Source organism: Suricata suricatta, chromosome 13, assembly GCF_006229205.1.
Source record: "Suricata suricatta isolate VVHF042 chromosome 13, meerkat_22Aug2017_6uvM2_HiC, whole genome shotgun sequence".
Classification (NCBI taxonomy): Eukaryota; Metazoa; Chordata; class Mammalia; order Carnivora; family Herpestidae; genus Suricata; species Suricata suricatta.
This window is the reverse complement of record NC_043712.1, coordinates 63,277,585-63,301,721: the sequence shown is the minus strand read 5'-3', so window position 1 is coordinate 63,301,721 and position 24,137 is coordinate 63,277,585. Positions and strand designations below refer to the sequence as shown.

At 42.6% G+C, this 24,137-nt stretch overlaps 1 protein-coding gene across 2 annotated transcripts in view; it reads left to right on the top strand.

Moving 5' to 3' along the window:
• The window catches only part of AOPEP (aminopeptidase O (putative)), a 333,459-nt gene that overhangs the window by 60,560 nt on the left and 248,762 nt on the right, over nucleotides 1-24,137 (top strand). For both annotated transcript variants that reach the window (XM_029919477.1, XM_029919478.1), the window contains 2 exons: nucleotides 5,528-5,681; nucleotides 12,941-13,186. In XM_029919477.1, the coding sequence (XP_029775337.1) occupies nucleotides 5,528-5,681; nucleotides 12,941-13,186 (400 nt within the window). The remainder of the gene's footprint in view (nucleotides 1-5,527; nucleotides 5,682-12,940; nucleotides 13,187-24,137) is intronic.

Here is a 24,137-nt window from a genome sequence, read left to right as displayed (position 1 = left end):
TTTTTGTTTGTTTGTTAGTTGACTGATTATTTTTATTTTTTTTATACTAACAAGGCACATATTCAAAGGGTCAAATAGTTCTCTTGGGTTTATTGTTCTCCTCCCCAGAATACCTTTACTGTATTTCTTCTGTTTCAGAAGTAACCACTTTCACCTCTTTTAGCTGATTATCTGGTATATATGTCCATGTTGTTCAGTAAGATGCATGACTGTTCAGGGTTGATCTTTCCACTCTGGCAGTTAAGGATTTAGCTCTCTTCTTGCCCCCATTACACACACACACCCTTCCCCAAATCCCATCATCCTAAAATAATTAATTTCACAACCTTGATTAGATCAGTATTCTTTATTTGTATTATATTTATGTTCTTAGAAGCTGAGTCTTGTACAACTTTGATTACATTATTATTTCTGTACAGCATGTTAGTTTTTCATGGTGTTAATCATTGTTTTATTGTTTGTTTTTCCTATTTGCTTGGTTTTCTATGTATTTACCAATCCCCAAGGACATTGAAAGTTATTTATTTATTTTTTTAATTCTTGTATGCTTTCTATTTATTTTTTTGAGAGATAGAGAGAGACAGCACGAGCAGGGAGAGTCGGAGAGAGAGGGAGACACAGAATTCAAAGCAGCCTCCAGGCTCTGAGCTGTCAGCACAGAGCCCACCGCGGGGCTCGAACCCACAAACCGTGAGATTATGACCTGAGCCGAAGCTGGACGCTTAACCGACTAAGCCACCCAGGCGCCCCTGGAAGTTGTTTACATCTTCTACAGTGCTCATACACATGGGGTTTCCTACCAGTTTCCTCCTGAAGCAGTCTTTCCCAGCATCCTGGAGTCTGCTAAAGAGCAGGGCTACTCTCTCTGCTGGTTGTGTGGCTGGCTCTGGGGTCACCCTTCTCCATTCATTATTCTACAGACTCCCTTTGCTTCTCTCTTGTGTTGGCTTGTCTGCCTTCCTCTTGGTTTACTATAGCTTTTGAAGCATATTTTACATATTTAAGTAGCTTCCAGAGAATAAGATACGTGGGAGGTGAATTTTTTGTGAAACTGCACGTCTGAAAGTGTCCTTATTATATGTTGATTATTTTATCCTCTTTCTGGAAGCTTGTGGAATCTTGTCTTTGTCCCTAGGGTTCTAAATTTCAAAATGATGTATCTTGATGTGGATTGATTTATATCCAGTGTCCGGGGTATTATGTGCCCTTTCAATCTAGAAACTCATGGCCCCTTAAATTTGAGGAAATTTTCTCAAAAGTTTTAACTGATGGTTTTTTCCTTTTCTCTTTTCTCTGTTATCTTTTTTTGGAGCTTCTATTACTTGGCTATTGGGCCTGCTGAGCTGGTTTCTATTTTTCCCTTTTCTTTTTTCTCTGCTTTTTGGGAGATTTCCTCAGCTTTCCATTCCATCTCACACCTTTATTGAAGTTTTCTTTTCTTGTATCATGTTTTTAATTCTCTTTACTTTGGAATGCTCCTTTTTTTTGTATTACACTCTTCTTATTTCAGCACTGCAGTACTTACCAGTTAATACTTAGTGGGTATATCTTTGGTGTTCTTTGACGTTTTCTTCTCCTTGCAAGACTCATTTTCAAGTTGCTTGTTTTGGTCTCTGTTTCACTCAGAGGCTTTCTAGATGTCCTGGAGGTGCTTGATTTGTTTGTAGGCATTCAGGAGTGGGGGGCTAAAATACTGACCTGAAGCTCTGAGTGCCTGTGTAGGGCGTCTTAACTGTAGGCTTCACCATAGGCTGATCATAGGACACCTCTGATGTGAATTTCCTTAGTTGCCTTCCCTTGGGCCATTCAGCTTTATCATTCCTCTGTCTGGAGGATAAAAGACTGATTGCCCAGCATTCTGGGAACCAAATAAGAGAAGCTGGCTGGTGTTCTCAGCATCTGATAGATGTTCATCTAATCCCATTCATTTGCCTTCAACTGGGCTGGTTTCATCCTTCTCTCCCAACCCCCCCCCCCCCCCCCCCCCCCCCCCCCCCCCCCCCCCCCCCCCCCCCCCCCCCACAGCCGCCTCCCCCCGCCCCCCAGGTCTAGAGACCTTTTCTTTTACTTTCTATAGAAAATGAATCTCCAGTTATTTGCTGGGGTATTGGGTGGGGTGGGGAATGGGGAACTAGCCCAGGTGTGTGGAGTAGGGGAGTCCATCTGGGAGGTCTAAGCCCTTCTTCGATGGTCATTCAGCCAGGCCTGCTTAGTTTTGTGCTTCTTCCACCCCTAGCCTTTTGGGGTTTCTAGAGGATAAAATGAGGTGGCTCTTGTCTTTCTTCGTTGCCAACTTAGAATTCAGATGGGCTACGTCATTTGCCCTGCCTCCATCTGCATTGTAGCTTCCAGTATTTTGCAGCTACTGTCTCCTATTTTATTCTCCCTGTTCTTGGCATGTGGATTTTTAAAAATCCTTTTTGTGGGGTGCCTGCTGGCTTAGTCTTGGGAGCATGTGACTCTTGATCTTGAGGTTGTGAGTTTGAGCCCCATGTTGGGTGTAGACATTACTTAAAGATTTTTTAAATCTTTAAAAAAATATTTTTACTGTCCTTTAATTGGGTTTTGGGAGGAAGCAAAAGTAGCTGCCTGTGTTCAGTCTTCCATTTTTACCTGAAAAATCACCATTGCTATTTATTGAATGTCCAGTGTCTGAAGTTTTTAAAAGGAAAATTCAAAGGCCCATGGTAAATACTCCAAAGTATACTTCAGAAAAAGACTGACCAGACCACAGCCCTTGATATAGAGAATTTTGTTAGTCAAAATTTTTCTTTTAAACTGAGGCCATTCAAAAGATTTAGTTCCTCACCCACAACTCTTTTCCTCTTCTTTCATCTCCAGCCTCCCCTCAACCTCTCATCCTGTTGTCCAGGTCAGATTGAACTTCTTCCTGGAGCAACCATGGGAAGGCATCAGATTGCAGGGAATGAGGTAGTTGAGGGACGGTAGAAAAACGAAGGAGTTGGGCTCAGTGCAACGTGTCCTGCCGGATCTATGTCATGCTTTTATCAGGACTGCTGTGACTATCTCTACCCTCTTACTGGCTGGGGATCAGAGCACCTGTTCTCTTTAAAGCTGTGGCTTTAAAGCTGAGTAGAAGCTACACATATTACTGGATTGGCTCCAACATTACTGGATTTGGTTGTCTCTTTAAAGAGGAGTGTGCCTTTAGTTTCTTAGAGTAGCCTTGTTGACTCCAGGAGGATGAACTTACAAACAGGTTTGGGAGTATGGCTGCCTCTGTGATGGGCTTCCAGTAGTTCTGAGTGTGCCCTTCTTTATTCTTTATTCAAATATCTTCTCTAGTGACTTCCAAACATGATGTCATATCATATTTATTCAAACTTGATATCATATTTTTTCTTTATATTTTAGCCTTTGTCTTCTATTTAAAATTTTGTTTTTTCTTTTCATTTTTTAAGATTTTATTTTATTTTGGGGTGCCTCGGTGGCTCAGTTGGTTAAGCATCTGACTTTGGCCCAGGTCATGATCTCATGGTTCAAGGTTTGAGCCCCATGTCGGGCTCTGTGGTGACAGCTCGGAGTCTAGAGCCTGCTTCAGATTATGTGTCTCCCTCTCTCTTTCTGCCCCTCTCCTGCTCATTCTCTGACTCTCTCACAAAAAAGTAAGTAAACATTAAGGGGCGCCTAGGTGGCTCAGTCTGTTAAGCGTCTGACTTTGGCTCAGGTCACGATCTCGCAGGTTGTGGGTTTAAGCCTCACATTGGGCTCTGTGCTGACAGTTGGAGCCTGGAGCCTGATTTGGATTTTGTGTTTCCCCCTCTCTCTGCCTCTCCCCTACTCATGCCCTGTCTCTTTCTGTCTCTCAGAAATGAATAAAAATGTTAAAGAAAAAGTATAAATAAATCAATATATAGATAAAAAAAAACATTAAAAAAAGATTCTATTTTTTTAAGTTTATTTTGAGAGAGAGTGAACATGTGCGAGTGGGAGGAGGGGCAGAGAGAGAGAGAGAGAGCTCTGCTGTCAGTGCAGAGCCTGAGGCAGGGTTTGATCCCACAAACTATGAGATCATGATCCAAGTCAAAATCAAGAGTTGGACACTTATCCAACTAAGCCACCCAGCTGCTGCTCTAGATTTTATTTTTAAGTAATCTTTACACCCAACATGGAGCTTGAACTTACAACCCCAAGATCAAGAGTCCTGTGCTCCACTGACTGAGTCAGCTAGGTGCCCCTAAAATTTTGGTTTTCTTCCTTTGAGGAGTTCTGTAATATATTTCTTTGGATCTAAGTTGTTAGGTTCAGGGGATAATAAATAATGACCCCTCTATCTTTTGGAATTTTGAATGAGTTGAGAGACAAAGAAGACAAGCATAGGGAGATTGAAATCTAACCTTTATTATTGATTATTTATTACTGGTGAAACACTTTGAAAAGTGTCTCATTAGGTCTGCTGGCCAATGTGAACATGTTACTATTTGGCTCTGAATTTGACATCTTATCCACTCACTGACCGTATTGGATAATTACAGGCCACTCCATGGGTGTATGGCCTTCTAAAACTTTTAACAAGAATGATAAGAATAGCTCTTGCAAAAGAGTTAGTATGGGGCTGAAAGAGAGGCTAGGGGTGTTCAAGTAATGGAAGTTCCCGACATGGAGCATGAGGAAAGGAGAAGTGTGTTCCGTAACATGAGGTGATATGAATTCTCCTTAAGGCACGCCATCAATTTACAGAAGTAAGGAAGTATAGTGTTATAAGCTATCAATCATTCATTCTGGTGAACACCTCCACTATGTTTTGGCCTGTGTGGAACACACACTCTTGGCTGGAGCAGGGAGCCCCAGCTGAAATTCCAGGCCTGTTACGAACTAGCTGGGAGTCCTTGGCTCCCCTGAAACTCTCTAGGCCTGGTTTTCATCTGCTATGTAAGGAATGGGGGAGCAGCCCAATACATGAACAGATAAAAAGGATAAGGGATGAACCTAAGCTTCCACAGCTAATTAGTTTCAGAGTTGGGACTAAAACCCAGCTATCTTTCTTTCCTGGTCTCTCTGTTCTCTACCATATCCATTTTAGATTGACTTGAATTGAATTTAGACAAAATAGTGTAGCAGCACAGTAGTGATCATTCATGTGTTCATTTCCTCATTTATGTATTCAGCAGAGCATCTTTTTTTATGCCAAGCACTGCTCTAGGCAGTAAGTCTGTACAAAAGATGTTCTTGTCTCTCTAGCAGCATACAGCCTATGCCCTTATGTGTTTGTAGCCCTTACATGACCACCTCAAGTACCACCCTTTATTTATAGCCTCACTTGAAGTGCTTCAAACTGATCCCTGGTCTTCAAGGAGATACACCCTCCCTTGGCTGCCCTGAAACTGTCATCCCTCTAGGCTCTCCCTGAGAACTGCAGGGACCCTTTCAGTAGGTATGACCCATCTCTGAGAATAGCTCATGCCATCTTATCACACAGATTTTTTTAAGTGCCTCCAGAGAAAAACTACAGGGTGACATCCAGAACCATTCATTGACCTCATTATGGTTTTTCTCCTGTGTATAGGGTGTTCAAGCTGGCATTACTATGTAACCATGCCAATGCCAGCCTCCACCTTCACAATTGCAGTGGGATCCTGGACAGAAATGAAGCCAGAGACCTGCTCATCCAAGGATCTGGCAGCAGAGAGATCTCTCTCACCTTCTGAGGCTGACTTCAGGTTGGTATTTGGGAACTCGCTGAAAAACAAACACTTAAGAGAGCAGTATGATGCATTTATTCCAAGCCCTGGGAATGTGAGTCATCCCTGCTGAGAAACTAAATCAGAATATGATTAATCAAAGCAGGAAAAACCCTACTGGGAGGGAAAGGGAGTTGAGAGTCAGAAATGTGGGCATATTGTTTATTCAGAAAGGAAGAAAAGAAGTATATATGAAATGCACTGTGAAATCAGGTGAAATATTTTTATGTGCTTGGTTAAGTCAATAGAATCCTCAGATTCAATACCTTCCCTCCTTCTACACTTTCTAACTTTGGTTTTCAATGCCCATTTGGTCAAAAACACAATAAAGAGGAGTTGTTTGTCTGCTGGATTATTTTGTAGGCCACTCTACTGTTTTGGTTCCAGGGACTGCTGTTAGCAGTAAATTTGTAGGGTCGGCCCTTCTCAGTGGGGTTTGTCAGCCTGCTTTGGAGCATAGGACACAAAGTAGGTTGTCACAAGGTCATGGGGTTACAAGTCACCTACTGGATTAGAACTCCATTAACTTGAATAGTGATTCCTTCTTTTTCAAAGTGGATCAGAGAAAATCAGTTTAAAGTGTTTAAAAATCAGCACAGGCCATTGGACATTCACTTGCAGCCTCCCCAGATGTTCAACTGTTTCTAGCTTTGAGAGCCAGAAGGGAAGAAGGGAATATACATAGAAGGTATGAAGTGTCCAAATTGTGCATCATTGCATTGTGCTTCATTCCTGGGACTTGTACACCCAGCTTAGTTTAATCACTTTTCCTATTTATACATAGTCACTAGGTCTAGTACTTTCTGATAGAGAAAGCCCAGAGTAATGGTACAGATGGTTAGTTCATCCTTGAAAATCAACCAAGAGATGCTTTTAGTGCAAATTCCCTTGTGTTGGTTGTGTTTTGCCATGTCACTTTCACTGCAGTGGTTGCAGTGGTGATTGGTGCTGTTAGGACATAAAGCCATTAAGCCCTCTTCTAGGATAGGCATATCTTACTGCCTGCATTTTGTGCTTTGGAGGGAGGAAAGTGATTTCCCACTTCCTGCATAGTAACTTGCCTATTTGGAGCTAATCTTCCATGAGCTATACAGAGTGTCTTAGACCACTTATTGGATTTATTTATGCCCTTGAGGGAAGAAGAGAGTTGTGGACAGAAGTGACACATGTTACTTTCATGTGGGAATATTTAATTGCATGTGAGACCCGCCCCTGCCACTGAGCTCAACTGGCCTACTCTGCTTTGGGTGGCCCAAATTTCTGTATAGGGAGGACAGGTGCCCTAGAGAGTTACTGGGATCCTCAGTGGACTTGTTATGAGCAAGAAATAAACTTTTTGTTATTGTTAAGCTACTGAAATGCTGAGGATGTTTGTTATTGCGATACACCCTAGCCTATCCCAAAATGATACAGAAGTCACTGGCTGTTTGAAGTCAGGAAAAGTCTTAATCTAAAGGTCATCTTGATTAGTCCTGAGGATAAGCCTATAAGATAGATAGGTTTTATCATCTCCATTTTATAGATAAAGTTACTGAGGCTTTTGACTGCAATGTGTCCCTGTTCATATCTCTACCGAGTTGTAACATCTGGGTCCACATCTGGACTTGATCCCTTATAGAAGTGATTCAGGATCTTACCTGGGGAATTTTAAAAACTGTGTATAATGTCCACGCCTTACCTGGAGTCTGATCCACCTTAACACCTAGAGAGTCACTGCCATGACTAAGTCACTGTTACTGATTGGAATGTGTCACCTTGGAACAGAAGACAGAAGTTGAGAATGCTGCCTTTGAGTGTGAAGGTGCTGTCCCCACTGGTTGGGGTAGGTTTCTTGTTAGAAGAGGTGTGCAGTTGAAAACCGTGTGTCGTAGTGGAAAGCAAAGAAAGACATTTGTTATTTTGTCTTTTAGCCATATTCCCAGGGATACGAGGTTGGAGAGCAGGCAGGATCACTTCTTATGTACTCTCTCTGCAGCCCATAGCAATGGAGGTGGCTTTTCACTGTTTGCACCCATAATTGTGCAGGAGGAGGCTATGGCCGTTTCCAGCAGGCATTCTGGGAAGAGATGGCATCTGAAATTCCCGTTGAGGTTCAGGGGAAAGGGGTCTTGTCCTTTAGAGTTTACAGCCAGCTGAGACACCATAGAAGGAGCGCACCGTAAAGGTTTTGTTAGTGACAGAAGCTGGACTCAGGAGTACTCAGGTATATAGTTGCAGTGGGCTTCCTAATACTCCATCTCCAAACTAGACAAATTTACCTATTCAGTTACCTGCCCAGCTAGACTGCGGCCGGCCTCCACAACACATGCAGCCTACTTCATGGCCAAAAAGTACCCTGTCTGTGGGCAAGCATATTGGGAAAGAGGAAGCCCAGAGTGACCAAGCAATCAGAGCAGTTGGAGAGAGGTCGCTCCAGGAGAGCACGTCTTTGTGTGGAGACAAGAGGCCTGGGGAACGGAGTCCTTCCCACACCCCTTTCCATGTCTGACATGCTATGACTAAGTTTTCCCTTCATTTATCACTGTGCTTGTCCATCAAAAATGTACTGCTGATAAAATAATAGCTTGCATTTGCTTAATCCTTCCCTGGCTGCGTGCTTCATGTGTGCTGTCTTTAGTCGTCAGAGGGTAGCTTTGTGTTTTTATCCATTAAATCTCTGGCTCCATGCTACGTTTGCCAACAAAGGTACTCTCAAGTGCCAACTGCAACAGTGTTTTCTGTTATGTTCACATCTGGTCGCCTTGCTTTCCCCACCCCCCCCCCCTTTCTACTTCAAACCTTCCTAAGACCACCAGTTCAATGCACGTAAATGTAACTTTTATAGGGGCCTTATATACCACAGGCTTTCATTTGCCTAAAATGTTCATCTGGGTCCCAGAAATTTGGCCAAAGTATTGGTCACTGAACTTTTGATCACTGTTCATGTGGGCTAAATTATAGGAAGAACATTCCCTATTCCAGCTCCAATTCCACACATGCTCCAGCCCACTCTGGGTGAGTATTTTCATAAATACGTTAATTAGAAGGCACTTAGGTAAGCCATTGAAAGTCTCATTAATTTTCTTCGGCTGCAGTATAACCTTCTCTGGCCACAGAGGAATCTTTTTATTAAGTTTAACCTCTGGAGGCCTTTGTTAAACCATTGTCTTTGCTTTGGGCCCATACAGTTTAAGTACGACATGGAAACTTGGATGAAGTCCAGAGAAACTCAGCAAAAATGATTAAAAACATGGAAAATAGGCACCACAAGAAAAAGGGATTGAGGTTGCTCATCCTAAAGAAGGGAAAGCTTGGTGGGGGAAGCAGTGTTTTTTAGAGTTGTGGAGTCTGTGGAAGTTTGCCTTGTGAACCTTGCAGGGTGAGGCCCTATTTCTGTGTCTTTGAATGCTAGGAAAGAAAGAATGAAATATAAATCATAGGGGAAAATGCCAATTTCCAGTACACCCTTTGCTATGGAGAAACCTTTACAAATCTACCTGGCTTGGTTTGATTTCTCCAGCTCTATCTCCCTGGAGTATTTCAGCTTTCTGGCCTTTATTGTACATCCTGTATTTTGCTTTGCATTATATGAGAATGCCCTAAGGAAATACATCCAGCTTTCAGACACAACCACATCATTGTGTATATTTTGACATCATTGTCAACAATTCATTGGTGGCTGGTGGTGGCATTTTGAACACTTGTGATTTTTACAGTATCCAAGCATTTATTCTGCTTGCTAAAATATGTTAATAAATTGTCGAAACATCTTACAGTGTCATTGTATATACCAGAATTTAAAATTTTTTTCTTCCAATAAAACTTTAAACTCTTCAAAGGTGGGGTTGGAAATTTATTCATATGTGTGTACACGGCACACTTTTGGGGTGCTTTGAGTAGAGCAAGAATGCAGGAAATAATTACTAAATTATCGAGTTGAACTGTCAAAAAAAGGACATGGATCCCTAAGGGAAATTTGGTGATTCCTTTTGAGCCTATGACAGGGAAATATCTTTGTCAGCTTTCCATACATCTCATTCTGGAAACCAGAGGAGGGCCGATGGAGAACCTCTGTAGGCATGTCCAATCTTGTGATTCTGAGTAAAAGCTGGTCACTCTTCTTATTTGGAAAGACCTCTTGTAAAGTGACTTCAGCCCAGCAATTGTAGGAGAGGGAACCAATGGTCTGGTTCCCATCATTTACCAACCTAACATTTATTTTCACCAGTTCTTCCCACTCTTGGCAATATTAATGGGCAGTATCGACAAGAAGGAGCAGGAAACCAGAGAACCACAGAGCAGCTGAGCTCAGCTTCTAGAATAATCCAGGATCCAGATTTACTCAAGAAGATTAATGGAGTATGTGGGGAAGGAAGGTTCGGAGGGAGGAGCCTGTGATGACTCATGATGTGATGAAAAGAACAGTTCAGATTCCTTAGGAATGCTGTGTGCATTAATTGGGATAATGCACACAAAGTGTTCAGAACAGATCTTGGCACACAGCAAATGTTCAATAGCAGTTTTGGTAGCACTTCTTGTTTTCTTTTCTTATTCTCATCAGTATAGATTATTTATAAATAATAATCAAGCATTATTAATGTTAACTATTAAAATAGTTACCCTGATTACGACCCTTGGCACAGGGAATAGCTGTTTACAAATGCTTGACTTGCTGATGATTCTGAGAGTAGGTGGGAGCAGGCACAGCTATAGAAATGGACAGCTGAAGATGAGAGTGAAAAGAAGCATCTTTGAGTTCATATTGCTTTCATACAGGGTATTCATGACTTCATAAATGTACAGTATGAAGAGGGGCAGAGGCCTCATGTGGAGAGTTGTCAGAGAATCGCCATACCAGAAGAAACCTAGGAAGCCATTTTTGTTTGTTTTTAATGAAAGTATAATTAACATACAACAAAGCGCACAGATCTTAAGTCTGAGTTTTTGCTGATTATTTACACCCTAAACTAATAGAGGACATTCCAGCACCCGGGAGTTCCCTTACCTTCCTTTCCAGTCAGTTCCTCCCTTCCTCCTGCAGCCATTTTCATGAGACTGTGTTAGAGACGAGGAAGAGGCCCCGGGTGCGGAGCTGCTTGTCCCACATCACAGAGTCCATGTGAGAACAGCCACTGAAGCCCAGCTTTCCCCATCCCAGCGTTAGAACTTTTGTGTGCCCTTCCCTGATGACACGTACATGTTTATTGGGAGAGCCTTATAGTCTCACTTATCCATAGCTTGATTACCTTAAAGTCCTGCATTTTCTCCCAGGCTTTAATTACGTAAAACAATGCTAATACACACAACAGGAATAACCTTCATTCCCCTTACTAGTGACGGTCATGTTCAGAAAGAGTTTAACTCACCTTTTTTCTTCAACAAATTGACTTTTTTTTGATACCTCAAATTACTCTCTGATCTTTCTTGGCTGCAAGGAATAGCCTGGCCCTGTGGTATGTTTCTAGAGAGGCCAGTAGAATGCCTCTTTGCAAAATTGTGCTTTGACAGATAGACTTTAAATTTATGCCTCACCTTTGTACTGAAGATGCCTTCGCATCTCCAGTTTCTCTATTATTTAATGTGCTCTGAAATTTTTTCGGTAAGTATAAGCTTAAATTATTATAGCACGTTATATCCCCATGTAAATATATTAGGTGGTTAACTCAATAAATGGGTTTCTTTTTTATTTTATTTATTTATTTATTTATTTATTTTAGAGAGACAGAAAGCATGTGAGTAGGGGGGTGTGGGTGCAGAAAGAGAGACTCTTAAGCAGGTACCATGTTCAACGTGGAACCTAATGCTAGTAACCTGGGATCATAATTTGAACCAAAATCAATAGTTGGACGCTCAACCGAATGCGCCACCCGGGGCCCCTTGATAAATAGATTTCTTTACTTAATGAGACCTTTGAATGGACATACAGGTATAGTACTTGTCATTAGGTGGACATTTGCAGCTTTTTCAGTTAAATGTTTACCAACAGGCACCTTTTGTCACTTTCTTCATAAAGCAAGGCTGTCAATCCAGGGGCTTTGGCTAGTATTCGGTGTCAGTAATTATATTCTCCTTGTTGCCTTCTCCTGGCAGAAGTGTTTATGGGTCTTCACCCTCAACAGCAGTGAAATGTCCCTGGTATTGGAAGCTGTATTCTGTGCACCACTCTGTGGGAGGGGGAGGCTTATCTCCATTGCTCTCTGGATCTCCTTGAGCAGTGCTGGCCTTGGATAAGTGAAAGGCACTTAAGAAACCTGGAGAGGAATTATTGTTGTGGCCTGCCCCTATTTGGAAATGCCAGCATTTTAAGGTTTTTCATTATTCACTGTGAATCCAACAAGCACCCATAGTTAAAATTATAATTTGTAAATTAAAATTAGAGGGGCTTTCCTTTGTGTTTGAATAAAGGATGTGCTAACAGGCAAAAAAATCAATTTCTCTTTGATGTGGGTTTGTTGGGTAGATAAGTTCTCTCAAGGCCTATGAGTCAAGTTCTAGGAATTCTTTTTCAGCTCCACCTTTGACAGAATAACTGGCAGCAATCAGATGGTATGGGTTGAGCTCTGATCTGTTTCCTTAAAAGGTTGATTCTGTTAAATTTGTATCAAAAGTGGATTGGGGAAAATTAAAATGTGCCTCTGCATTCCATAAGAGCACAACTTCTGACGCTTTTAACAAGAGCACCTGGATTACTTTTTTAGTAAAATGGGTTGTGTTCTTTTGAAAAGTTGAAACCTGTCCTGTCATTTGGTTCATTTTTTATTCTAGGAAATAGTTCACATCTTTTATTCTAGGAAATTCTAGAATGGGATCTTTAATTTGGCTTTGCACCTTCCTTCCTTTCTGAGTTCTGAATTGTTTCTGATTTGGAGATTTTTTTTCCATGGTGATACTTGAAAGGCACATTTCTGAGGGGCAGAAAGTTTGCTTTTTATTTTCAGGAGAGGGTTGTTTTGTTGTTTTGAGGATTGGAGGGGGAGTTCCTTGTTTACTCTAAAATAAGTATGAAAATCTACTTTTACTTAGCTTAGATTGAAGGTACTCAGTCAATTCAGCATATCAATAAGTATTTTGACCTATAATTTTTCACTGCTGCACAGAAACAGACAAGCCAAGAATTCAGTTGAACTGTCTCGATTGTGAACCCGTCTGAACCACTGTCTCTTAGAAGTTGTGCATGTCTGCGAGAGTTCCCTACCTCCATGGCAAGAATAAACCTGATTTACCAGAAAGTGCATCTGTTTATTTCGTGTTGTTCTCAGGTATGTTGGCATTTGTGGTCACGTGGAATACCCCTGCCGCTTCCAGAATCCTTCTGCCACCACCCAGGAAATTATTCCTCATCGGGTCTTTGCCCCAGTGTGCCTCAAAGGTGCCTGCCAAGAGACCCTTCTGCCACTGGTCCCTGCTTGCCTCTCAGCAGCACACTGTGTCTTGGGAACACACCCATTCTCCAGGCTGGACATACTCATCGTGCCTGGCAATTTTCCGAGTCTGGGGATGGCCAGGTACGTTGTTCCATTGTGGCATTGGATAACATGCTTTGGAAATTCTTTGACTATTTCTTGCTTTCCCTGGGCTCTGTCAGAGCTGCCACTGGGTTGCAGGGGCCACAGTTACTCATGCTTGGACATCTCATTGCTGCCTCGAAGGATGGTTTTTGTGTATACTCCACCATGCGGGAGCCTTTGGGTGCCGTGGGCTCCATCAACTGCTTTGAAAAGCTCACGTTGTGAACAAGCTCACGTTGTTGCTTGGATTGAAAACACATTGTGCCCCCAGAGTGATGTATGTTGGATTGTGGCTGATGAGTGGCTGGTTAGCTTAGGTGGTGAGAGCATAATGCTAATGAGCCCAAGTTCATAACTCTGGGCAGAGGAACACTACTTAGTTCGTGGGCCACAGGCTACTCGCCTAATCCTGACCAGCTGTCTCATCCATTCTCGCCATTGGTCACAAGGGCAATGACTTGAGAGCCCCTGTGTCAGAGAGACTGTGGATGGATCAGTGTAAATCCATCACCACTTTGGAAAAACAGCTCAAAGCAGATAGCTTACCAGGGGGTGGGGCAGTGGGGAGGTCACTCGTCTTGCTAATATTTTTTAATATAGTAAGTGCCTTATTCTTACTGTTTTCTCAGTTCTTGTGGAGAATCCAGGCCTACAGATTGAACCTTTCCCTGTATATTATTTACATCTAAAGCTCATTCGTTAATGCTATTGTTCCTTCAATAATAAGTACCTGCGTTTCACTCAGTATTTTACTTGTTACGTACTCAGGATTTTACTCGGTTATATTTCTATGTGAAAATCTTAATCATTAACTGAATATGCTTGACTAAGGATAGGAAAAATAAGCTCATCAAAACATGTGACTTTAAGTTTTTCCCTATTAGTCAAGGAAATTCCTGCTGCCAATTAATTTCCATGCTTTTGAACAGCTGTCATTTGTCGTGTTTTCCCTGAAAACTGCATACATTCTTAGCAAGATCCATAAGTAAAAAAACAACTGACCAGAACATTTGCTTTTGATCTTTACTACATACATATACTTTTTAAATCTGGCTGGCTATTCTTAATCCTTGAGGAGGTCTGAGAGAGTCATTTAGGCTGATTTTTATCTTATATTTATAAAGATAATGAGAATGTAGAAACTAGGATAATTATATATACTTGGTTATGTGCATCAATATTGTTTTGGATGTCTATATATAGAATTTATCTTAACTAGGGGGGGTTCTTTGGTCCTTTTGAAGAGTCTCCTGGGCTTAATTTAAGCAGAATTATTGGTGAAGAAAGGGTTGTTCATTAAATGTTTCTCATTTGTACCTAGTTTTGAGGGGCTGTATTTATTTGGGAGTGTGTAGCACTTTGTGAGAGTTGTAGCTTCTCAGGGCATGTTTGCCAGCAGTTCCAAGTTCTGATGGGAGGGAACCAAAGGCAGAGTATTTTTTGTACAGAGGACTTCATTTTCTGTAGCTCCTTCCTGACAGTAGTCTGCCAAAACCAGAAATTGTTGACCTGCAGGCCATTCTGGAAAGCCTCTCTTTTCAAGTTTTGCATGCCCAAGCAGGTAGGCAGTGGGTTTGCTGCTTTTTGAGATATTTAAAGTGACTTAAACATGCTTTGCTCTGTATTTTGAAAGTAATAAGCCTAAGAACCCTAAGGCCAAATGGTACTGGGCACAAATGTCAGAAAATGTGATGGTTATAACTCAGCAGCAACAAGACCGTTTTTATGCTTTAAAAACAGGAGAACCGTACATTAAAAAATTTTGTGGTTGGTTGTCAAATATCATTTTACCTCCATTTTTTTCTTTCCTTTTAGACTATGGAAGTAGTCTGCCCTGGTCTAGATATTTTCCTGGGCTTAGTTACTGTTCCCTGTATTTGAGCTGTGGTATCTTCCATGGCCAGCCAGGGGTGGGGGGAGCACTCTTGTTTTTCCTAACTCTGGCCTAAATTGATTCCACTTGCTTGGCTTGATTCTCGCGGGATCCCAACACCTTAAGCCACATGCGACTGAGTGGGGTTTATGACTCAGCTGGCTCCAGGGGCCCTGCTGCCTTATTTATGGTCAGAGCTTTGCTTGGGGCTCTGTAAAAGCAAAGCTGGAACAAAAAGTGACAGTCTCGTAGGTCAGCCCTGTACCCTAAACAGGAACAGAGAAATCCCTAGTAGGAGCCATCCAAAAAGACCTCTGCACTGAAACTTGCCATTGTCCTGTTAATTGTAATGCACTAGAGATCAAAGAATATCTTGGTACATTAAATGGTTCTTTGACGAGTCCACATTTATAAACACGTATGCAAGATCATAAATTCCATACCTCTGGACATCTCTAGTGATTAGGTCTTAATCATAATGAATACCATTTTTTTTTTTAACCATTGTAGTATTCTTTTCTGGTGAATGGCATTAAGCATTCCTACATGAACTAAAATGGGTAAATTGTTAGTAACCATTTTCAAGAGTTTTCAAAATTTTTGGATAATATCTATAAAGATTCTACTGGATTTTAAATATTACATATTGTAGTTTGTCTGGAAAATCTTAAAAGTCTCCTCTCTGAGTATGTTTGAAGCCTGATTCTGATATTTCAGTAAAGTAGGGAGAAACACACTTGTATAATATGCTTTGAGCATATGATAATGACAAATCAGTTTATAAGAAGGCAAATGACAGATACAGAACGTTTTAGAATTTGGCAGTCTTTTCAAACAGAACAGTAACTAGAACATCTACTCAAACTGCACCTCATGGGGTTTTTTTTTTTTTTGTCACCTTTAATATAATAGGAGCCCTTACTTATCAACCTCCTTTTCTCAGTCACTGTTCCAAGGGAGAGATGCTTTCATTATCTCCTGATTCTGAGAAAAATCACCAGTTTGCCTCTGAGACATTACTGACTAGTTCCATTCCCCTTATTTTCTCATTTGGTGTGTGTAGGCTTTCTGCTTTTCTTTCATTTTGCTTGTGCCTTCCATAGAGGCTGAATCTGCCGTACAAGGAGCTGTGGAGTGTACCTTTCTTGGATTGAGTAATATGGTATCTAGCCAAAGACACGAATGCATTTTAAGTGAATCTCCAATGTAGAGACTCATTCTCTTTGTGTGGGTATAATTAGCATTCTGCCATTTTCATTGTGTCCTTGTGTTTTTCTCAGGTGCCTCAGCTAGGGATTGACGAGTAAGCCTCATTTCCCAGGTATTGAGAAATACATGAAAGGAACTCCTCATCATGCTTACATTCTTTGTTATAATAATAATAATGTTAATGGAATAATATCCTGGAACCAGATTGATGACAGTTGCTTAAAAATTAACACCTCAGTCTTACCTCTGTATGTGTTTATAATAAATGCTTTGCTTTGCCATTTGTCTTTCAGCGGTTCACAATTACATGTCACGGGGCATAATTAGGTTGGCAGAACTAGCTTGCTGACATCTAAATACATTCTTTTTTTTTTTTGTTCCTCCTCTATTTGAATTTCAAGAATCTTTTGCAATTATTTCAGAGTGGTTTTGTGTTTAGAGCACTGAAACAAAAAGCTGTTTTTCCTGTGACTCTCCTTCTCAGCTCTACCATTTCCATGTAGCTTCACCCCTGGTTCTGCTTGGAAAATTGGGGGGAAAAAAGTGGCAGTGTGGTTGACATTAGATGAGAATTCTGCTTTGACTTGTTTTTCCACGGTTTCATAGCAGATTGTCTCATTTGTCTGTCCATTGTTTGCTTATTTATTTATCCATCCTTTTAGTAAATTTCTGTTAAGCACATACTGTGTGCCAGGTAGGATTTAAGATGCTGAGTCTACAGTGGTGAACAAGATTGATGAGATCTCTGTCATCGCAGAACTTACATGCTGGTTAGGGGAGAAAAATTACATATTTAAGAACAAGGAACTAAGATGTGTGTTATGAAGAATAAAAACCAAGTAAGTGACAGAGTGATTTTTAGGGTGGAGAGGCAAAGGCTTCTTTAAAGAGTGACATTTGCTATGAGACTGAAGAACAGAAAAGAGCCAGCCTGTGACAGTCTGGTGGGAAAGCAACCCAGGCTCAGGGAGTGCAGGTCCATGGGCTCTGAGCTGGGAACCACTGAAATGGGCTGGAGGAGCAGGAAGAGGGCAGTGAGCTTTTAGAATGGCTTCTCTTAGTTTCCTCCATAAACTCATTTTGGGTGCCAGGAGATTCCATGGTCCCTCAGGGCTTGGGTCACTGAGACACCCGCACACCTTTATGAGGAGAGCTAGGAGGAGCCACCAAGAAATGGCAGAGGTTGACATGGGGGTTGATGGTTCCAGGCAGACAGGTGTTATGGGGAGAGAGTTGCAAGAGAGGTCAAATCTTTTCTCCGTTTTGTGCCGTACCATCTTGTGGTTGGCTAGTTAGAACCTGACTTGGCTTAGCATCTGCTGTCCTTGAGCAGAATTCTCCATCACAGGGGCATCAGAGCACCTGGCACAAGGATTGGCAACTCTCCTTTTGTGTAGAAGAGAGAAAGCAGTCTTAGGTTGCTACATTTCCTTTCCCCAGTGGCTGATTGATTCCTTCCAACCTTTTTTGACATGTTGGATCCATCAAGGGAAGGAGGCTGTGTTTATATTTCTCTCATCCTAATTTTATTTATTTATTTATTTGCTTGCTTGCTTACTTACTTACTTTGAGGTGGGGAGAAGCTGAGAGGGAGGGAGGGAGGGAGAGAAAATCCCAAGCAGGCTCCATGCTCAGCACAGAGCCTGACATGGAGCTTGATCCTATGAACGCATGAGATAATGACCCGAGCAGAAACCAAGAGTAGGACACTTAACCAACTGCAGCACTCAGGTGCCCCTACTCATCCTAATTTTTAAGTTTTTCAAGACTGAACAAAAATAGGATCAATAAAGAGCATAGAGAAGTAATCATTAATTACCTAAATATCTTCAGCGCACTTCACAGCGGAGAAAAACTATAAAGCTCCCTATTATACACGGCTTGTTCTAAAGACCGTGATTATGCAATAAAAGGCTTCTGGGTGCTTATACTAGTTCCTGACTATTTTCTCAAGTACCTCAATTTGGGAATGAACGGTGTGCACTTACATGCCCAAGAATGAACGTCACCAGCTTTCCCTCCACCCCCTCCTCCTGGGGTTAGACAGGGTGTTGTCCTGTTTATTCTTATCTCCCAGTCAGTGTGTAATAGAATAAGCAAAACATAACATGCTGGTACAAAGGGCCAGTTGTTTTCAGCCTTTTAATTGTGCTCCTTTTCTGCCGGGGAAGGAAGCAGTCATAAATTTCTGTCATTATCTTAAGTAGCAAGGTTTCACAGCTTTGGGAATTTTTCTTCACTTGTTCTTTGTTAGCTTCTACTTGAATTTTTTGATCCCCCCCCCCCAAACTGAAACCACCATATTTTTAAGTAGCTCTCTAAATTCTAGGGGATGTGACCCCATGGTTTCAATGCAGTATGCAATTGTAGTGATTCTTTCATTCAGGAATCTGATTTGAGCCGTCAATGAGTGCACCTTTCTGTTCACCAAGGCTGCCAGCTCTTCTTCTCTCTCCGATGTGCATGTGCTGAGAATTTGGGGGGCTATGTGTGGGTTTTGTTTCTTTCTTGTTGCTGTTTGTTTCCCAAACTCTCAAATTCTCAAATTTTTTTCTGAACGGATTGGTTTTTAAAATGTCTTGAAGGGGCATCTCATTCCCCCTTTTTCCAGTGTAACACTTCTGTGTTTTTTCAAGGAGGTGGGTGTGAATGATATAAAGCAGCTCGAACTATCCTTCTCTTTTTCCTGAAAGACTTTAATCCTTTGTTTCCTGGCACCCCAGCCACTGCTGTAGTGATGAACAAGTGATGTGTGGGTGAGTGGTGAGGTCTACGCAAGGAGGCTTAGCTCACAAGCTTCCCTTTTGTTGCTTCCTTTGTGTTCATTCCAACCTTTTAGTTTTTGATCTCCATTTTTCTTCTTGAGAAAATTATCTGAGTTTTTTTCCACCTGTCTTATAGAGAAGGGTATAACATGTTCCAGTTCTTCTGTTCTTTTCTCTTGAAATAGAAACTGGTATTCCTACAGTCGTTCTTCTGAGACCTTGAAAGCCCTTGGCTGTGATTGCTTGGTTAGTTTTGACAATATGAGTTTATATTGTGTGGGGTAGGTAGCAAGGTGTACATATGCTCCGTTCCTGATGGTACAGGTGCAGGAGGATCCATGATGTCCCCAAGTCACTTAGAGCCAGCAAGTCAGAGAGGTAGAAGGGCCTCATCACGGATGGCTTTCAGTCCGGTGTTCACACTCAGCTGAGTGTTTTCTGGAACCCTCTCTGAGGTGTACATATTTACTTCAGGGTCCCTCCATGGGAATCCTAGTGTCATGGAGTCTACCTGAAGCTCAGTTTTCACCGTGGGCCCATTTTGAGGCAGCCACAGAGTCTGGGTACCAGGCAGATTCCTGGATCACATGAGTAAGTTGGGGCCAAGCCCGCTCTCCCATCTGTTGGAACAACAGCAGAGTGAACTCACAGCTTTTGGCTTGGCCAGAATCTTCTTCTTGCCATCAAACAGCTGCGCGGCTTGTCAGACCCAGAAGTAGCATTTTATCATCATTACGCCATGATTCCTCACCCTCTGAAAGATTATGCTTAAGTGTTTTGTTTTCTTTGAACTGTTCTCCACACACATAGACTGACAGTCCTACCTTCACAGAACACTGCTGGGGCCATCCTTCAAGAGAAGTTGTCAGGCCTTTCAAAGCCCTTCCTGAAGCAATCATGCCTCTGCCTACATTTGTAATCTTCCTCTCTCCATAGGCCCCTAATCTCTTCCAGCCCTTGAACCTGAGATGGCCAGTCGGCACTACCTTTCTTTCCATTTTTCCATTGCAAAGAAAAGGCTTTTATTCCTCCCCCCGCCCTCCCCCCCCACATCACTTATTTCTCCACAGAAGCATCATTACTGAATAGAACACACACACTCCCTGGATGAAAAAGAATAATGGAATTCAGTGCGCAAAGTTGCCCAAATTGGAACATTCCCAACCTTGTGGGTTCTCACTCCCCAGACCACTACACAGAGTGAGCAAATGCTACCAGCTTCTGGACTGTGTTATATATGTATGTGGGCATGGAGCTGTGCATGTATTTCTTTGAAGGTTAGACTCCTTTGGGAGAAAACACCAACTCCGGAAACAGTCCTCAAGCAAGGCACAAGGCATGAATAGCTCTGCTCGGTGGGAACATTGCCTCTGTTGTATTACAGCCAATATGCACCTGCAGCCCCCCCCTCCCCGACATCTGAGCCACACAGGTCTGTGTGCATAAAGTGGGTGATTGTCACTTTACTCCACCCGAAATGTAACTGGAAGAGTGTACTAGCTATCTTTTATTAAAAAGTAGTGTTCACTTTAAAAGGCCAAAGATGTGATCCTTTTGAAAACAGATTACTTTTTAAGAAATTGATTACTTTATGAGATTTGCAGGTACAACGCAAAAGTTCATCCTGATTTAACCCAAGTGGAGCTCAGAGGAGAACATGTTAGATTTCTTAGTTAACTAACCATGCTATTTATAGAGGTGACTCCTCAGAAAGTCTAGACATTGTTCCGGGAAGACAGAATGCCAGATCTGCCCTTCACTTTCCCAGTTAGTTTGCTGAAAATAACCACCTCCCCTTCTCACCAGAAAATGGAAATCTTAGAATTCCATTTCAGGAGAGTGTGAATGATACTTGGGCTCCCTGGCCAGGATTTGGGATGGGCAAGGAAGAGGGAGTGCTCTTGTGATCCTGGGGACCCACCACCGGGCCTTTATTCTTTAGAGGTCAGGTTGCTGAGCTGTGGGGACTGTGGTTGGCAGATCCTCATTTTGAGATGGTCTTCTCCAAGAAGAGCCCTGAGAACCTGCTTTGAGAAAGAGCCAGCTGCAGTTCCTGGCTTTTACCATCCATATGCAATTTCTGAACATCCTATTGAAAGCTGGCAGGTGGAAAGGCCTGGATTGGCAAAGCCAAGAATTCATTCAGTAGATGCATATCAATGGACAGGTATGATGAATGCTGATGACTCTGTGGCTGCAAGAAAATAGGAGACCTTTAGTCTAAATTAGGGTTTTCTACAGTAGGTTCCAAGGAAGACTAGTTTTGTGGAATGTTAATAATGTGGGAAAAGGAACTGTGGCTTAATTAATTCAGGAAATGAATGGATTAAGCAGAGTTAAAATGGAGTCTTTGCTGGAGAACTTCTAAGAAAGCCTTTAATATCCTTATTATCCTGATTTAATATCCTGGTGTGTATGTGCCTACTGAAGACAGGGGCAGAAGGTGCAGTAATCCCTCCTTAAGTCGTGCCCAGGGATCCCCCTTTACAGTTTCTGTTATGGCCTCAAAAAAGATACCTCCTCAAAACAGAGCTTTGAGAAGTGATTCTATTCCAAAATATCTTGGAGCCCATTGTACAGCTGGCTGTGGAATTCACTTTTCATTGTGTTAGGTTAGTTGAGGACCTGCCATGTGTCAGGCACTGATCGCAGTGATGAAGGGCTCACAGTTTAGTGAGAAGGCCCCACACTTTTCTGATTCTACATCTCTTTTTGACCCGTCACCTCCTCCAGGTAGTTACAGGTACTTATAAGTTATATACATTTTGTACAACATTAATATACTAAGCCAACTTCAAATTACATGCAAAAATAGAAATGAGATGGGATGAGAAAAATTTTAAGGAGTTTCTATTTCTTCTTGCATCTAGTGGGTTGGCTAGAGCCCTGGGATCCCTAGAACCTGGTCCCATCATAGAGACTCTGATGTGGTGGGTTTGCAGTGGGGTCTTGCCATCTGCAATGTTAACATGTCCGTGCAGGTGATTCTGCTCAGGTGTTAGAGAGCAGTGTGTGCAGTGGGGACTGTGCGGGGTTGGCATATCTGGACAGGTTAAATTCTCCTGGGAAGCTCTGAGGCTCCATACCCTGCCATCTTCTCCCAGGTGAGAACGTCAGACTGCAGAAAGAGGATAGCGGGGAAGCTCCTTGGTAATGCGCCCTGCTTGTCTGTCACTTGAAAGGAAGGTGTGCTCAGGAGGAGCTGAACCCAGTGACAGGCCGGGATCCCAGGACAAAGTAAGGGGCTGATTTAGAATTGCCTGCAGAGTATCTTTGAGCCTGAACCTTTTTTGATTTAATTAGGTTTGAGTTTTTATGTTGAACAGGAGTGGAGGCGATTCAATTTCACTTAGCAATTTACATACATATATGTTTTCTTTTTGATGTAAGAGCTAGTTAGTCATAAGCTTGGGATTTCCTTGTGCTCCTTGGGCACCTAGGCAGCAGTGGGTGTTTACATTTTAGGCCTCCAAGCAGAAGGTTCAGAAAGGGCCTCTCTTACTCCTGGTTAATTGCAAAATAAACAGATCTCAAGGGCAAGGGCCGCTTCCTTTCATAATAACCGCCTCTGTTCAGCACACTGTCAGTGCAAAACAGCATTTCCAAATACCGCATCAGGAGCATACTCCATGGATAAAGGCCTTCATCCTCCCGCCCAGCCATTTACAACTGAGACCCCTTCCCCGTGCCCCTTCTGAGATGGCAGCTAACTTGTTCCCTCCACTCCTTGTTTTTAGCCTCCAGATACCTCCATTTGTAAGCTAATAAGTTGCACGTACATATGTTTGGACAGTTGTCAGGCTTGTCTGCCACTCAAACTGTGCTTTGGTTTAAAACAAACAACAACAGAGAAACCAGAGGAGGGGATGGATGAAGACATTTTAGTTATACCTGCAGGTGGTGTTGTTTTGACCTTGACAGTCAGTTTTAAATGACCTGTCAAGCACCTTTGTGTGCTTCTGGGCACACCCACCTGGAAGATATTATACCCCTTAAGCTTTATGTGCCCCAGCAGGCTAGCCCCAGGTCCCTGGGTTTTGTTTTCATCCATGGAGGGTTAATGCGTGCATGGCAGGTCTTTACTGAAAGGGGCCCAGCCACAGACGCTGTTTTCATTTAATTCTGATTTCTCTTCTTCCTTGGCCTAACCCTTCTCACCCTCAGGGCCTCCCCACCCATCCCCTCCAGACTCCTTCCACCCCTGATCAGCCTTCCCTGCTCTCTCACCCCTCTGTTTGGCTTCAAACCATTTCTTCCTGGCTTTGATATCTTCTTGCAGAGCTGCAAGCAATAAAGAGATTATGGGCCCCAGAGATCAGCAGGGCATACTGCCTGTTAGGGGGCTTAGGCCCCAGGCCACTGCAGGAAATCCGGCCCAGAAAGCCTGCCAGCCTCCAGGACCCTGCAGTCTGGCCCCTTACCCTTTCTGGTACCCAGCTTCCCCAGGGCAGGGGGTGCGGGTACCTCCTCAGCTTCAGTGCTGTCTGGGGGAGACATGTTTGGGAAAGAGTCTGACCTTACCTATGTGGTCCAGGGTCACCTCTGTTGGATCTGTTTGAAATTTATCTTTCACAACTTTGAGTCTCCGCTCTGCTTTCTAAGTCATGCTGGAAGTTGGGGATGAGGAGAATGAAGGGACGGACTAAAGGAGCCCATTGGATCCAGCCTCTTGCCTGCCAGTGCTGGGATAGTTTCATTTTTTTGAGGATACAGATGATGGTTCTTTGCCTGGAGAACACCTCTTCTGTGGTTGCCATGTCTGAGGCCCGAAGTTGTTGAAGGAAGTCTGTCCCCCTCCCAAAAAACAACGAAGAAGGCAGCAGAATAAAACCACCAGACATTTTTGGTTTTGGTCAACTTCATTTCTCAAAGAAGAGATGACAAAGAAGGTCCTTGTTGTTAAGATTCAAGACCAAATGTCTGTCTTCTCGCTCTAATACTTACTCAGGAGGCCCAGATCTAGACAGTCACCTAACCGACATTGTCACCACCACGATGTGTTCACAGAGGTGGCCAGAGGAGGGGGTCTCACCAAGATCTGACTCAGGGTCCGAGAGGAGACCAGTGCTTGTCAGCCTATCTTTTTCAGTCCCTGGAACCT